Source organism: Urocampus carinirostris, chromosome 13, assembly GCF_059441175.1.
Source record: "Urocampus carinirostris isolate Australia breed hairy pipefish chromosome 13, RoL_Ucar_1.0, whole genome shotgun sequence".
Lineage (NCBI taxonomy): Eukaryota > Metazoa > Chordata > Actinopteri > Syngnathiformes > Syngnathidae > Urocampus > Urocampus carinirostris.
The window spans coordinates 10,738,712-10,756,614 of NC_142361.1; the positions used below are offsets into that span (position 1 = coordinate 10,738,712).

General features: G+C 37.9%; 1 protein-coding gene and 1 long non-coding RNA gene across 7 annotated transcripts in view; one reads left to right on the forward strand and one right to left on the reverse strand.

The window, feature by feature from the left end:
• Positions 1-890: 890 nt before the first annotated feature.
• Positions 891-11,280, reverse strand: LOC148353720 (uncharacterized). The gene is made up of 3 exons (XR_015852385.1): positions 10,968-11,280; positions 9,545-9,741; positions 891-3,293 (listed from the first exon to the last, which is right to left on the reverse strand). It is a non-coding gene; the product is annotated as an uncharacterized LOC148353720 (long non-coding RNA).
• ebf3b (EBF transcription factor 3b) overlaps positions 11,131-17,903 on the forward strand; it is a 135,245-nt gene continuing 128,472 nt past the window's right edge. For 3 of the 6 annotated variants that reach the window (XM_088350642.1, XM_088350640.1, XM_088350641.1), the window contains exons 1-5: positions 11,133-11,844; positions 12,018-12,174; positions 12,258-12,321; positions 12,406-12,461; positions 14,002-14,075. In XM_088350642.1, coding sequence (XP_088206768.1) covers positions 11,714-11,844; positions 12,018-12,174; positions 12,258-12,321; positions 12,406-12,461; positions 14,002-14,075 — 482 coding nt within the window. In that variant the 5' untranslated portion in view covers positions 11,133-11,713. Of the gene's footprint in view, positions 11,845-12,017; positions 12,175-12,257; positions 12,322-12,405; positions 12,462-14,001; positions 14,076-17,903 lie in introns of all 6 variants that reach the window. The other 3 variants (XM_088350639.1, XM_088350644.1, XM_088350643.1) reach the window with 3 other exon arrangements.

Sequence of the window (17,903 nt, forward strand, 5' to 3'; positions counted from 1 at the left end):
AAGCCTCAATTGTGAATACAAACATGTAATTCATTATGGAGAAGCATAATTTATACAAAAACAGGTTACAATCATGTCGGTATCATCACTGTAAGATTCTACTTTAGCAATAGCAAAGCTCAATGATAGACGAGAAAATTCATTCGATTGTGAAACTTGAAAAACCATGATGGAGGAATATAGGGTTGGAGTGAGTTACAGGTGGAGTGCATGGTTTGAGGTGTCCTTAAAAAGTTCAAGATTAAGATTACATCGTTTCTCTCTTAAGTATGTGTTAACAATTCCCAACTGAGTTCAAAGAGCCTTTTTATATAATTTCCACCGTGCCTGCATGCTTTAATCTTACTTTTATCATCGGTGTTCCGGGCAAGAAGCGCAAATACGCTTAAGGGAAGGAGGTGGAGGCATTGGGGTACAGAGTGACATCGCGCACGTGGTCGTGATTTTCTATTATTCCAGAATGAAAATGGTGAAAGTGGGAAAAGGAATGTTTCAAATACATTCCAAATGCCAACCCAAACAGTAAAAAAGAAGAAAAGGGAAAAGGGTACTCAAGTGCATCTGAGAGTTTCACATCCTTGCCCGGGCAACAAAAGGGGCTGCAAAGATGATTCCAGACAGAAAATGGCGTCAGCAAGTAGAATATTACATTCGCCACCTTTAAAGAAAGGTTGACAATTTGACTCCAGGGTTGCAACTAACGATTATGGCTCACCGGCTATTGAAAATGATTAGTCAAATAATCGGATAATCATTATCATTTTTTTTTGCATAAGCATAGCAAAATTAGCATAATTTAGCATAAGTTGATTTAATTATGTGGAAAATGATAATAAACACAAGAAAATGAGTACAATAGAAAATATATCTTTTATTGAAAATTCTGCAGATTTGTACAAAAAAATAAGTGAAAAGGCCATATCTAAAAACCAATTAGGCCCAGTGCTTGGTCAGTATAAAGATAAATTCATAAATTAACCGCTGTCCATTTTACGGGACAGGCAAATACATAATGATTTACAATGAAGTAAACATTTTTTTGTATCCCTGTAAACCAAGCAAGTACATTCAGTGGTCAAATGCAAAGTCTGTTATAAATTCTCAACAGTTTGAAATCAAACAGTTGAACAACTGACATTTGCCGTTTTTAACGTTTTGGCAACTGCCGTTTCTTCTTCGAACTACATGCATTCAATTTTAAACACGTTTATCAGGCACAATCTGACATAACCCTCGAGCTCTCTTTTATAGCGAAATATACATGAATACAATGTATAATGCATGTCGTCAAGACTATTGGCTTGAATGTTGAATCTTACCGAGGCTTGTCAGATTCTGTTTCGTTCAACTGTCTGACGTGCTTTTTAAATGTTTGTGCGTCACCAAGCTGCTGCCATGATATGCAAGGTCTGCTTTGCAAACTTTGCAAGTAGTCCTTTTATACAACATATCCTGGGTAAAATTCTCTCAAACGTTTTGGTACGTGTGCTTGATGTTGACGCCGCCATTTAATTTCCGTATGTTTGTGTTACCGCTCGAGACAGAGACTCTATTGTGCATGCGCGACTCTCAGAGAAAGAACCATCTCAACCCATCTCATCAGCTCATCTCATCAGCTGTAGGGTTGCGGGGGTGCTGGAGCCCATCCCAGCAATCATCGGGCAGTGGGCAGGGGACACCCTGAACAGCCAATCGCAGGGCACACAGGGACAGACAACTCACTCGCTCATTCACACCTAGGGACAATTTGGACCGGCCAATCTACCTGTAAAGCATGTCTTTGGAATGTGGGAGGAAACCGAAGTGCCCGGAGGAAACCCACGCAAGCACGGGGAGAACATAAAAACTCCCCAGAGTAAGTCCGGTACCTGGATTTGAACCCACACAGGAGGTTCCCAAGACCTTAGAACTGTGCCGCACACGCGCTAACCACTGCCCCGCCATGCTGCCCTCCATCCCAACCCTGGTTGACAAATTAACTTGACTTGAGGGAATGAGCCCAAAGAAAACACAGTTTTTTATATTTCATTTGTGAGGAGGAAGAAGGACTAGGTTCTCTTCTCGCTGACTTTAAAAAAAAAATCCACCGTTACCGTCCTTTGTTTCTTCTCCTTCATGGAGGATCCGTGCGATGAATTCCCTCCCCTGTTGTGCCGAAAAAAATCCCCCCCACGTGAAATTTCCTCCCCTACTCACTCATGCAAATGTCCTAAAACAACTTTGTATCGGATGTTCTTTTACAATCTGTAGTTCGCGCAGCTCTTTGAGACTCCTTGTGATAAAGGGCTATACAAAAAACTTGACTTGACTAGAATGTAATACACAATACAATAATAATACAGTAAAACACATTTGCACCTCGTATAGAAAGTGCTTTTGAGCAAGTTGAAAATATTAACAAATGAAGGAAACGCCGACTCTGCCGATGTACTGAGTACGCGACTAGCCGTGCTCATTGGCATGCCACGGGGACGTAATCCATCGCACGGGTACTCAACAAAGAAGAAAAAGCAAAGAACAATAATCGTAGGCTCATTTAAAGAAGTCAGCGAGAGAAGCCCGGCCTGAACCTGAACATAATGATTGACATTTTAGACCCGACCTAACCCGAATTCCACGTCAGCTCAGACTTGAGACCTTACCTCTATGTCTCACTCTGTTGGAAAAAACGTGTCTCGCGACAAGACTCAATTCCATCGTCGACAATTTCTATCATCGATTTTTGTCAACAACGTCAACTAATCGTTGCGGCCCTAGTTGACTCGCATCACTGTTGCGATTTTTCCCACATCGCGCGAACATACACCGCGCTCTCCCGCCGCGGACGCCCCTCCCCGGATTGACGCTCCCCTTCCCACTGGAAAGTAGGCCAAGTGAACACCAGGGCGTTGCTTTTTTTTCTTCTTTTTAAGATCATCACTCGGTCCATGTGTGTTTTGTGTGTGTGCTCGCTCAGGACAAGCTATTCATGTGGCGTGTCGAACAAAGAGCTGCATTATACAATTTGCTGGGGGAAAACAAGGCCCGTTGAAACAAAGGCAACAAAAACAGAAAAATGCAGCTTTCCAATTCATTGACTTCCTCTTTTTCCACCTCTCGGAAAGAGAAAAATGAAAAGGCCCCTAGTGACGACCGCCACTCCGCGCGATATCCACCGGATTATTTTTAGCGTACACTTGTTTTTCCTCTTCTGCAGCTTTCACCTTGACTCCTGCTCCTGTGACATCACAATTAACATTTCTGTTAATAGCAACGCGCGATGCCGGCGGAGTGCAAGATGTCGCGCTGCATCGCTGGAAAAAAGAAAAGAAAATTAGCACACACACACAGGGGGAAGCGGGTTCATTGGCTCAACAATTATGTTAATGGCATACCTGGATGAAATGATGAATTGATACACATAAAGATGCACCAAAGTGGTGGGATGGAAAATTATAGGAAAAAAGCCGTTTTATCTCACTAGCGAACTCGCAAGTATTCCCCTTAATATATCTATATCATTTCATTAGAGGCATGTAGCTCAGAGAGATCGCAGGTTTGATTCCCGGCTCCTCTGAGTTAAATGTCAAAGTGTCCTCGAGCAAGACACTGAACCCTTGGTGCCCTGGAAAAGCAGGTAAGTGCCTTATATGGCTGACGCCACCATTGGTGTGTGTGTGTGTGTGTGTGTGTGTGTGTGTGTGTGTGTGTGTGTGTGTGTGTGTGTGTGTGTGTGTGTGTGTGTGTGTGTGTGTGTGTGAATGGGTAGAGTAAAGTGCTTTGAGAGGTCTTCAGTGACTTCAAAAGCGCAATATAAATGCAGACCATTTATCATTTAAACCTCATGCATTTTCTTTAGGTTGTATTGTAATTTTTGTTGGGAGACAAAGCAATGTAGTGAAGAGGGAGCAGAGAATGGGTCACTTGATGTCTGTTCACAGGGGTTGTTCACCTTTTCATAGCCAAATGCAAGCCCTTTTTTCTAGAACTTTCAAAGCCAATTTTCCAATATAACCTGTACCATTAAAAGAAAAAAATCTGGTGTGAATCGTGTATTTTGCTAAGCCACAAATATATTTGCGTTTTACATATGTAGTTTTTAAACTTGAATATTCAGTTATCAAGACATATGATTTGTAGATATTGACAAAATCATTTATTTATTTGTATTTAAGTTAAACCTTTCCGCATATGTCGGGTAAAAATGACCGAAATGGCTAGCATTCATTTTCAGTTGCAGGAAGTTCTTTCTATTATAATTGACTACTGGAAAACACTACCTTAATTATTTGGCTGGGACTTAATAAATGTTTATAATGGATATGTAATCCTTGCAATAATACACATTTCGTACTGCCCTGTTTAGGTGTAGCATGCACCTGTCCTCTTTGGTGCGACCCATAGGGGGCGATGATGCTTCATAGGACAATGCCATACAAACTAATACCAGCTGCCGCTAATCAAGAGGGGAAAAAAAAACAATTGCAAAGTAAAGCCACCAGAGAGCAGAGTCAGCATCATTTTAAGCAGGCTTTTTGAGGAATGTGGGAACAATTTCAAGCCTTTTCATGCACTTCACGCAAAAGCACGTTTTAATCCTTGAAAACATAACATTAAAATGTAAGCATTTTCAAGATATGGAGCTACATCCTTGTTTATAATGTTCCAAAAAGTAAAACATTAAAAAATATTAAAAATGTATTTTTTTACTTATTTGTCAAAAAACATTCAGATGCAACTTCGGACTATTGCAACTAGGCTCATGATTTCTGATTTTGTCTTGTCAAAATGTATTTTTGCGAACACCAAAAAGATTTGCTGATGAAATAAAAGGAATGTGAAGTTAAAGGGGTGTATTATCTTACCACAAGATGTCACGGTGGGTAAGGTTCAATAATTCATTCACTTGATACGTAGGCCTTTTTTCAAAGGTGGCCCTAAAATATGTGAATTAACTCAAGATATGTGATGAAAATTTCACTCATTTCGAAATGGTGCTATATCAGATGAAGGTATGTCTTACTTTCTTATAATTAAAGATATCCCCTAAGGTTTATATGAAATGTTTTTACATTGCAACGTTTAGTCAATATCTGCATCTTAAAATTCATACTATGTTGGCAAAAATGTTCATTTAACGTTAACCTTTTAAATTTTAGATACATTTTCAGTTTAAAAAAAGAAAGAAAAAAGAAATTATATTTAAAATAAGGTACCTTATCTTATTTTTTACATCATTTAAAGGGACACTGTGTATTAGTTGACCACTAAATGTCACTCCTTTTTGTCGTGCAACCATAATTATAAGAAAAAGACGGATATGTTGTTTTTTTTTCAATTAATTATGTTTTTATTTTATTCATTTTTTACCACTGGGGAATAATTAATATCACCCTGTCCTACGTTGTAACTTTAATGCTTGGATGTCTCTATATACAAAGGTAAAATTCCAGGACTTGTTTGAGGAGATGACCAATCAATTCCACACAGTAAAATGAGCAGTAATGACACTCGTAGATATGGACCATAATTATGTTAACTGAGGTAGTGATAAAGTTTACTAATTTAACACTGGTTATTTTACTATGCATGCTATGGGTTTTCCTTTTGGACTAATAAGGTTTTTTTTTACATCTACATGAAGGATGCCATAGTCAGTTTGGGTGTGGATTTTGGACTTTCTCCTCTGCAAAAGAATGTCAACTTGAAATGTTTAGCTTACCCTAGTCTTTGAGTAGTATGCTTTTTCACGAAGCCTACTTTAGTAACCTAGCCTACATGTTATAATCGTGGATGGCAATGGTTTTTATTCACAAACAATACAACAATAATTCATATGTTCTGCATTGAATGAGTTGACTGGCTTGTTTTAAAAGTTGGGTGAATGCAGTTTTACACCTGAACCAAGTCGCCACGGTATACAAACACAACACTGCCCTCTAGTGGCCAAAGAGATCATTTATTTTCCATTTATCAAAAAAAACAACAACATAACTTTAAATATAAATTACCTAGAGATTCACTTCTTTTTTTACACATTCTCAGAAATTTATGGCAGGATGGATTAAATTATCATCACCATTCTTTAAAAATTGTTTTAACATGGTCAGGTTCTTCTCTTCAACAAATTGCACTATAACCTCTGTTGCATTAAATTGACCTCTTTTCTTGCAATGAATAAAACAACAGAGGTTCTAGTTGGGGTTTAAGTCCTTCCTTCATGACCAAGCATGGAACTTCTATATCTTTCTAAAATCAAATATCCGACCAGGTACAATATTTTAAATAAAGAGAAAGAACATGTTTTTTATACCCTAAATTATGACTCACTTTTCTTCATGTTTATGATCAATTACCCTTGCTTAGGCTTATGTTATGTAGCATAAAAGCAAAGGAACGTGTATGTTTATAATATGATTCATGCATTTTTGTTTGCTTTTTAAATCAATATTGTTTTTTGAATTATTACTATTTTTTACCACTGGTAGGCGCTAAATATTACACACTGTCCCTTTTTATTATTGATGTCTCTGAATACAAAACAGGTCAACAAAGTTCCGAGACATGTTTCTGGAGATAACCTGTTATTTTCCCTGTTGTATTAATATGGAACATTCCTAACTTCTACATCTTGAAATGTATATTTTTCGAAATAAGGTCATGATTTTATCTTTCACAAAGTGCACTATAAGCTCAGCTGGATGTGTATTTAGTTTCTAGTTTGGGTTTGAAACATCTTTCAACACCAAGCATGGAACTTTTCTGAATACAGATTTTCTCCATACAATTCACAATATTTCAAATTAAGAAAAGTACATGTTTTATACCCTAAAGTTATAACCCCTTCTCTTTATGTATGTGATCAAATACCACTACTAATAGACACGTGATTACAGCCACGCCCATTTAACGCAATTTCAAAGGTGACCTTTTAGAAGTTTTCATTTACCCTTCAAGTTAATATGTTTCCACTTATGGCTGAATAATCACATTTTATTGCCGTCTTTGACACCACTCAAAATAACGCGCCCAACTTTTATTTAAATGACTCCCGGATAGCTCCACAAAGCCGTGATGGACACCACCACGATTGGATTGGAGGGGAGGGGTAGGCAAAAAGAGGGAGAGTGATGGCACCCTTGGTATTTTTCTTTTTTTTTTTGGCCATGTGTATTTCGTCGGAAATTTCCAGGGGATATTTTAGATGTTAATAGCCCTGAAGTGGTCTCGGTTTCTTATTTAATTTCTCTCGCCTTCTTTTAAAATGTAATTCGCCCACAGACTGCGCCGCGAGGCTCCAAAGCGCGCACGGGTTCAAAAAAAGGGAGAAAAAAAAGTCTCATCATTTCCACGGCAGAATGGAAATGCAAATTAAATGCACATTGATGCCCTTGACAGAACTGCGCGCAATTAAGTTGGTTACTCAATGTGACGTCACTCCAAAACACTCCACGTAGGCTATTTATTATAATTATTTGGATTATTACTATTCCCAACGCATGTCTTGCTGATCTCCCTGGACGGAAGCCTTTTTGGAAGTAGCCTTTTTCCTTTTCCTTCTGTACAATAATACTAATAATGATAATATAAATATTAATACACACATTGTTATTAATAATCATATTAATAAACGTATATCTATCGAGAATATCTAGCTTTTTTGTCGCCACACCAAAAATCCGCCCCGAGATTTGGACTCTGCGTAGATGTGGGAGGAAAAATAAAGAAAATGCGTGTTGCCAAAGAGGGGCGCTGTCCGTCTATCAGCTCAACAAAAATCGATCCCATCACTCCCCATGGCTGGAATACGCTTTTACCACCCTTAAAAAAAGCCAAAAATAATTTGTCGTTTTTATGTCTCAATTTAATGTTTTTGTTTCATGTGAAACGGAGATGCTTTCCTTTTCATTGTTAGGCTAATATCGAGTACATTTTTGAATGATAAAGGGTCCTGATTAAGAGAAAGTTACAATTTGAAATAAAATATGGTAACAAAAAAACCAACACATCTCAAAATGAAATAAAGTGTTATGAGTGAACAAAAAAATGTGCCTTGTAATTTTTCATGTACCTTTGGAATGGCGCTTTTTAAATTCGTTGTACATTTCACATATTAGAATGACAATTCATCATATTATATTCTAATAACAGATGGTTTAGGCAAAACTAAATCATGGAAAATAATACATTTTTATTTTAATAAAATCATCAAGAAAATAACATTATGAGACGCATCAATTAAATTAAACAATTTCTTGTGACACATGAATTTTCACGCGCGCATGTAAATGTTATATCATGTATGCATAAGATACAATTTAATTAAAACGAGTTTTGGTTAAGAAACATGCAAAATAATAACCATGATTTATTTCGTGGGAAAACAATAGAGAATGGAAAAGAGAAACAAGTGGTCATTTTATGTTCTCAAGAGCATAATTTGGTTGAAACACAAATTTGGAGTTTTGTTGCAGTAATTGGACAAAACTGTGAAAAATGTATACCTTGCAACTTATTTAGGGATTATTGTTGCTGCTAAATTTTATTGCACTCCTTTTTATTGCACTATTGTCACGATTCACTATTCTTTTTCATTGCACTGTTATACTTTAGCCAGTCTCTAGCACTATATTGTAAATATGTTTTACCTATATGTATCCTGACAGTCTTTTATTTTTTTTCTATTTTATTCCTTTTTATATGTAACCCTGGAGTGCCATGTCTAATATCGTTGCATGCAATGTGTCATGACGTTAATATCAATGACAATAAAGACAATTCAATTCAATTAAAATACCCAATTATCAATGAGAATATTAACCCTCCTATTGTCCTATAATTTTAAAGGACATCTTTGTACATTTTCATACAGCTTACATGGAAATGTGAATAAAAACATTATTTTTTTCTAAAGTTGGGTCCAATCTAGGAAAAGTCATGACATTTAAACTAGAAAAAATAATATTTTTTTTTTCTGCGTTTTCAACAACACAGTGGTGGTTCATTTTTACCCGAGCACAACAGGAGGGTTAAAAGGTGTTTTAATTAAAGAAACATTTATGGTTACTATTATTAATATTATAAATCCCTGTTAAAGAGCTAAGCGTGCAAAATAAATCAATAACAAATATAGTTTCCAGTGCAAGTAAAATGTAGGGTTGCTGCGTGGGCTGCTTCTAATCATTAAGAATTTGCAAGGCACTGTGTGGGCGTGCATGTAATTAATAATTAATCGACAAAAGATCCCTTTAATAAAGCTCTGTTGCAGCTTGCTTGAGAGAAAAACATCCAAGCAAATACAATAAAGCAGGTAATAGTAAAAAAAAATCACTACAAATATTTTCACGTGATGCTGCAAAGTCGCGCGTGGATGTGGACAGCTGGGCAGCGGCCGGCTGATTGACTTTGCAGTGACATCTGGGGGCCCCGCTGGCCCCTGGCACGCGTGGAGGCTGATGTCGCCCATTTACATGCAAATTTGGGGGAGATCATGAAGGACCTCGCCCCGTAAATTCACCACACACACAAAGAAAATAAAAAGGGTGGGGGGCGCACACACACTCACCGGAAACCCTCATTGGGAGTTTGATTTGATATCAGTGGAGGTCAATAGAAGAAGTGGGTGGAAGACGTGCGCTTTTTTTCCCCATTTGCGCATCTTAACACCAACATTTTGCCTCGAAATGTTTGCATGTGAAGACCACCGCAGTAAAAAGGGGGCTCAGCTGACGCCCCTCTTTCCGACTCTGCACGTCCAGATGGCTGCAGCACACAGATTTGCATTCATTTCCACCGTTAATATGTTCACAACGAGCTTGGGCCAGCTGCATTTGTTGTCAAATACGCTTTAAAAAGGCGCTGTCGTTATACCGACACGATTTGTATTTGTGCGTGCGTGTGTGTGGCAGATCCTTCTCCAGCCAACAGTATCTGATCCTTAAAGAGGATTTGCCTTTTAAAGAAAAGGGAAAAAGCAGATTAATAAGCGCAAAATGTCACCAATTTACACACGTTTTTTCTTATGATTTTTGGTGCGTTTGCAAAGCTTAATTTGGCAATAGATTTGCGCGGAGGTGAAAGCAACAGCTTATAATTCACTTATCTTTGGCAGCAGCTATTAACCCTCAGCACCGACTAGATAGATTGCTCACGATGGAGCAGGAGTCCCTCCTCCTCTTTTCTACTCCTCCTCATCCTCCTTTTCACCACTAATGAAGCGAACTGCTCGGACCGAGTAGCATGCAAGACACTTCTTAAAAAAAGATGAAGATGTGTCTTATGATTACACATTTTCCAGCCCTTGCATGCAATTAAAAGACTATTTTATAGAGAAGTATATATTTGACATCTCTTAACCCTCCTGTTGCAGGTCAAAATGACCCACCACTGTGTTGTTATAAAGATCCAGAAAAATATCCTAAATTATAATTTATTTTCCTTTAACCCTAATCTTGTCCTTATTTTAAGCACCACCTTTGTACCTTTTTTATACTTGGAAATGTAAAAAAACAGCATTTCATTTTTCTACTGTTAGGACTCATTTAGGAAAAGTCAAAACATTTGAAGCAAATGACATGAGGTGGATTCAAAATTGATGCTTAAGATTCAGTATACGTTTTTTATGGAAAGAAAAGTTTGACCAAGCCCTTTCAAGAAAAAATTAAACAAAAAGTAGTAAAGTAATTTGAAGGACACCAATTTAACTCCTATGACTTGTCAAATAATACATAACACAATTTCTGGGTGCAAGAATTTAATTAAAAATGATGTGAGAATAGTGAATATACACAATACATTTAATGACTTTTCCTAAGTGGGTACTTTCAGTAGAAAACAATGAAATGATGTTTTATTCACATTTCCATGTATAACAAGTTCAAATATGATCTTTGAAATGAGGAGAACACGAGGGTTAAATGCGTTTTTTTATCCTTTGATAGCATGTCATTAAAAATAACTTTGAAAAAATCCGAATAAACAAAACTCACCTCGCGCAAGGAAAAGAAGAGGTAGCGAAAAGTGGATGAGGCAAAATTTCTCTCTCTGCTGCGCGCTGCAGGAAACAGAAAGCGTCACGCCTCCGTAAAAGGGCAAAACCACGCCCACAGGCCTACGTCACCCCGTGACGGTTCCTCTCCCGTGGGTTTAGAGTTTTGGCTCCCGGGAAAGAGTGCAGTCCTCGGGGAAAGAGGGCTTAGTTTTGCATGTTCCCATCCAGCGTGTGCCACGACGCGAACTCCAACGCGGCCCCTTCCTTACTCGCATCAGCTCTACATCCACAATCTTGCTCGTTCTGCGTGGAACACCTTCAACCGGCGAGCAGCTTGTGGAGAAGAACGAGAAGAAGAAGAAGCTTTTTTTCCTCAACTGCACCACGAGTGGGGCTTTTCTATTTTTTTTGGTCCTGAAGGTTTTGGACGCCGGTGCTTCGGGGATGTGTCCACTTTGAGAACAGCATCACCCACGAACAGTCATTTTTTTATTCCTCCACGCAAACCCGATATATATTTTTGATTTTACGCACGCGCATAGGTGGATCTCTCTTAACCCACTCGAGCACTTTTGAGAGTTGTTCACAGCGGACGGTGCGAAGAGGGAGAGCGGACCTGAGTGGACTTTTGGACGGATAAACCGGCACGCGCGTGGCGTGGACCCTTATTCCCTCATCCCCTGTTCCCATCAACGCCACTTGTGCGTGTTTTTTTTAAATTCCCCAAATCACGCAGGAGGCTCAATGTTTGGGATTCAGGAGACGATACCGCGGGGCGGCACAACCATGAAGGAAGAACCGCTCGGCGGGCTCAATTCCGTGCGCTCTTGGATGCACACGGCCGGCGTTGTGGACGCAAACACAGCGGCGCAAAGGTACCCTCCATCCAGAGGAAAAAATAAAATTGAAATTAAATACAAATGAATCGGCATCTTCCTTCCATCTCGGCAATTGGATAAAAATCCAAATATCGAGATGGAAAGTTTGAGCTTATGATGGAATCGAGAACCAGAGCGACCCCCCCATGTGCTTCTTGTTCACCCCGCAGTGGAGTTGGCCTCGCCCGGGCGCACTACGAGAAGCAGCCCCCGTCCAACCTCAGGAAGTCCAATTTCTTCCACTTCGTGCTGGCCTTGTACGACAGACAGGGGCAGCCTGTGGAAATCGAGAGGACGGCTTTTGTCGACTTTGTGGAGAAAGAAAAAGTAAGAGCATCACCTTTAAAAAAGTCAATTTATCTACTTTTCCCCCCCGTGTTTGGCTTATTGCTTTATTGATTATTTTACAGGAGCCCACCAGTGAAAAAACCAACAATGGGATACATTACAAACTACAGTTATTATACAGTAACGGTGAGTATAGAACCCTAATTTAATATTTATAATATTATTCACAATCGCATAATCAAATGAAATACATTTCCCGTGTTGATCCAGGAGTCAGAACAGAACAGGATCTTTACATTCGGCTAATCGATTCCATGACAAAGCAGGTAAGTTGCATGGGTTCTCGGGAGGGTGCACGAAAAAAAAAAAAAAAAAAACAAAAACGCCAACAATAATAATAAATGAAAGAAATAAAGACTCAATATAAGACGTAACGCGAGAAGCTAAAAGCCTGCGAGACTCACTTTGTCTAGCATTAAAAATTTAAAGAGGACGTCTGCTACATATGATCCCTTTTCTCGCCCACACTGACAGTTGAACCTATCTTAGAAAAAAGAGGGGAAACGTGGAGACCATGTGATAATCATCACTTTTATTTTGTTTTATAAGAGTGCAAAAACACGCAAAAGAAACCAGTAATCGTCTATTAAGACAAATTGTTATTTTAAATTTGGGGTTTTGTTATGTTTTTAATTGAAGGAAAACATTAATTTGAATTGTCTTTATTGCCATTGATAAAAACGCAGTGGAGCATTGCATGCAACGAGATTAGACATGGTACTCCAACTTAAACACGTAATACAGATTTGAACCCTTTAATTTAATGATTAATAATAAAATTAGGACCCGACAGTTAAGGGGAAAAATAAGATAAAACACTGTCAGTAAATAGGACAAATATTTACAACGTCGTGTCATGGCACTTGCCTAAGTTCTAATAATATATAATAATAGTGCAATGAAAAAAAAAAAAAACAGAATCATGCTTGCCTTTACACTCCCTGAAAAACACACACACATTCCACCGCCAATGATTCGAGTCAATGACGCGGAACAAGCAATTTATGGATTTCGGTTTCCTCGGCTGCAAAATGGTCGCATCAATCTCAGGCAATAGGGATCAATGCCCTATGTATTAAAACAGGTTAAAAATAAAGAAAACCGAAATAGTATTAATAATAATATTATACATGCATGCACGCGTTAGAATTACTATACAATAAATAAATACATACATAAATTACGGCCACAAACAGCCGTTGTTGATCAATCGGGCTTTTACGAGTGCCACTTTGTATATATATTTACGAGCGCTACTTTTTCGTATCAAAGTGGAAAAGAAAGCAGGGATGAATTTCCTTTGGAGGCTGAGGAGGGATGGAGGAGGGATGGAGGGTTGCAGAAGTGATCGCTCCACGCCATCTGTTTCAGCCAATGCTCAAAAATTACTCGAGCGTGCACCGCCAGACAGCCGCCCGCTCGCGCGCGCGTTTTATCCCCAGAAAAGATCATTGTTAGCGGCTCAAAAATAAACAACAGATTGCCCATTAACACTTTCCCCCAAATATCCCCAGATTATAAGCATATTGATGACACTTCTATTGGAGCGAATATACCCCCCTACCATCCCATGTGCACGCACACAAAACCCCACTACGCACACCCCTGTCAGTCTGTCCGTTTTAAGTGGATTAAATGGATGGGGAAACAATACACTTTGGAATTATTAGCATTTGGAATTTCCTCAAAATAATTTGAGAAAAAAAACTGCAATCTGAAATTGTTCAAAAAAATGAACTGTTTTATATTAATTAAAAATGAATATTGCATGTTCAAAATTGACGTTTTCCAATTTAATTTCCAAAGGCCATCGTTTATGAGGGCCAAGACAAGAATCCGGAAATGTGCAGAGTTCTTCTCACTCATGAAATCATGTGCAGGTAAGAGTACAACATTTTTCTTGATTTTTATATTTAATCTTTTAAATATTGACGCATGAGTCAATACGCGTGTCACGGAGAGTGGGTGCCAAGTTAAGAATAAGTGGAATGAAGCGTTTTTATACATGTTATTATTATATGATAAATATACATACATATCTCTATACCTTATATCATTATTATAATTGTTATTATTTCTTTCTGTGCATTTGATCCGAGCTGTCAGCGACGTTAAGCGAGCCTTTTAGCCATTTACACACGCATGCAGTAGCGTCTCACGTTGCGCTGTCACAGATACCTAAACGCCTTTTGTTGTTATTGTCCCCAACTGCTCCTCCCCGTGCACCCAAAGCTTTGAGGGCATTGAATTCGGATACGTGTTGGGATAAAACCACTGCACAGACTTAAAAAAAATTGTACTATTATCAGCGTTGCGTGGTTTTGATTTTAAAAGCGCATGCATCATATGCCTATTGTCCCCATGCTCTCACCCCGTGCACCCAAAGCGCACACCCACAGTTCCAAAGGATATAATTCGGATACTTGGGATAAAACCCCCGCACACGCTTTAAAAAAAACATTTGTAATATTACTATTCCTGCGTAGTTTCAAATTGAAAAGTGCATGCATCATATGCTTTTTTAAGCACCCCTCCCTTTTGCTGCCCCTTCCTATTCCTTGCGTAAACTCATCACTCACACTCAATTTGCACGCGCATCCATCAATTTGTTTGTCACACGAGGAAAACCTGGGGTGGACAGAACGTTGAACACCCGAGATTCGACACACATGCTCAGTTCGAAAACGAAGGGAAAAAAGTGAGTGTCAGATGTGTAAATTTGACACTAGGTTTATTATTGCACGATTGAAGCACGCTGAGAGGTGCGCCTAATATTTGCTTATTAGTGTAAAATCCCCTTTGGAGTGGTTTGCATTTCTATAATACGCGAACATTATTGTAATTTGCATTAGTGTTAGAAACTGTGTAAATTCTACACATTTGATATTTTATTGAATAAAAAGAAAATACATGACTATCACCGAAATATTAGTAGAGTATGTTAGATTTGATACTCGTTGAGAGCTGCGCCCAATATTTGGCTTATTATTTAAAAATCCCCTTTGGAGTAGTTTGTATTAATTTTATGAGCAGTGAAGAGCTTGTGTTTATTACTAATATTATTGTAATTTGCATTTGATAGGAGTGGTGAAAGTAATTTCTACATATTTGTTTTTTTTGATTAAAAAAATACATGACTATTACTGTAAGTAGTAAAAGTTGTTTGCAAGAGTTTGGTTTATTATTGTAATTTAGATTGGTTGAATTTTGGTGTTTCTAATATTTTGCTTAATGATATTATGGCCAGTAATTCAGCTACATGGCAAGATGGTGTTAATATATTTTGTGCACCTGATACTTTGGCTGTCTGTTGTGATTGATATTGCTTAAAATCATTGTTAGAATAATCTAAAGACTAAATTGATATATTACGTAAAATGTTATTATCACATACTTTCTCTTGATCCCTTCTTTAATCGTCACTTCATTTAATACTTTCTGAATCTAGTTTGATTTGTAATGAAGTGTATTTTTTGCACCTGATATTGTGGCTGTCTGCTGTGATAATGTAGTTTAAAATAATTGTTAAAATAATTCAAGCACTCAAATTATAGATTACTTATTATGTTTTTATCACATACATTATCTTTATGCATCCTTTTAATTGTTTAATTTTTGGAAGTGTATAACATGCAAGATTTGAGATGCTCATAATAGAATGTGATTTATCATTATTGCTTTTAATAAGTTTATGATCTTTTCTGTACTGTGTAATAGATCACAAAGCAATGTTGACTTTTGATGTTTTTTATACTTGAGTTCTTGGGAAAGGACTTGATTCAGAGTTGTTCCTAATATTTCCCCAGCTTTAAAATATTTAAATTGTTCTAAAATTATTGTTATAAAATAACAAATCTCAGTGCTGATCCAAAATGCCTTCATATAGTTTGTTTATTATACACCCTCTAAAATATTTAAATAAACCCAGAGTAATTCCTCGTGATTTAGTTACTTACAATTAATAGATTTAGCTACATTGTTAATAATAACAGCAACCAACACCACAGGAGAGTCACTATAAAGTGCACATTAGATGTACGTTGCCTGAATTTATAACATCATAGTACTATACATCACTGCTTGTAGTCATGTAAACAAGCACAGAGTAGGTTGTGATGTCTATTGATTCAAGCGGTGAGCTGTTCCTATTTTTTTGGCCACACACTATTATTACTATCAATTACAATATCCCAATGAAGTGAATATTACATACATTACAGAGCTGCTTTTAGATTGACACTGAATGTATAAGTAGGTTGAAACTTGTGTAAAAAATATTACTGCTCACTTTTGAGGGAATCTAATTGACAATCCATTGATTATTGTGGGTGTAGATTCTTCTTTGTGTTGTTTTTGACACTAGAGAAAATAATCAAAATTGTATTAAATCGTCATAGATGTTCTTAACAATATAATTTGTGGTTGAGACTTTTCATACAGTAACTACAATCCAAAAATAGAAGTAATGTGTGTTGTAGAAATGAGCCCGTATGGTACTAGACGACTACTAGTGTCGCTTCATGCACAAAATCATCCTCACCGCTTAGATTATTAAAATCCTCGACGGTGGCGAGGCTGCACCTGCACAATACAAAAACAACGGCCACAAAATGTGCCTTCGGAAAGACTATAATACTCAATTTGCATTTCATTTAATAATCTTTATTGAATATTTTGCTCCACAGTGCTATTGCGACCAGTGGTGTCGCTGCAGGCGTGGATTTATCATTATTGTTGTGATTAATATGCAGTCGATAGTGAAGTTGCGGTGAAATGACTTTCAAACTGATAATGCTGCTTTTCGGGCGACATTTAATTTGAGTTTTATTGGAACGAGAATATAATATGGAGAGAGAGGAGAGAAAGACATTTTAAATGTATTAAATGATAACATACTCATGATTGTCCTTTCAAGACGTCGAGTGTGCAGCTCTTGTATGTCGTAATTCCCAGAAAGCAGTTTGTGAGTAAATGAGAATATTTTTAGTCACCCAGTCAAAAAAAATTTGGCTTTCGATCACAGAAGAGTTCAGCAATCCATCTACTCCGCATAGATCAAGTCATGGATTATAGTTTTACTTTTAACTTTTGGGCCCGGAAACAATAATAAGATAGCATAATTATTCCTGCTGTAAATCAGAGCTCATCCGACAGTATCTTTGCAAAAATCTTTGTTTGGCTTCTAGCACCATATGGCGTAAATCAATCCGATTCTCTGGAGTTTTCATTTCAAATGGAAGCCCGGATGATGAATTTGTTTATATCAGCTTTTTGCAACCCCCCAATTCATGTTGAAATCAAAGGAGGTAAAAGTCAGCTAGTTGCAAGGATTGGTGTGGTGTGGTAAAAAAAAAAGGGGGGGGTGGGTAGGGGTGGGATGCTTAGTGTTTGCATCTGAAACATGTGGTGGAAGATAGATTAGTGCTTTTGAGGCCATAATTGATAAATGCCTTGCAGAAATATTGGTTGAGGGTGGCACCTTGCATCTCCCTCAGAAATAGCAGCTTGGCAATTAGAGGTAAACAAAAGCCAAAGCTGTGAAAAGTGACTCCCCTGCCTCCCCCCTTACCCCTCCACTCTCATGCATCCCCTCCCCTGCAACGCTATAAGCCAAACAACACAACATGTTGTTTTTCCACATTTTTTTATCTATCAGCATCAATGCAAGCAGTCTTGCTAGCCTCGTGCATGCTAGCCGCTCGATAAAC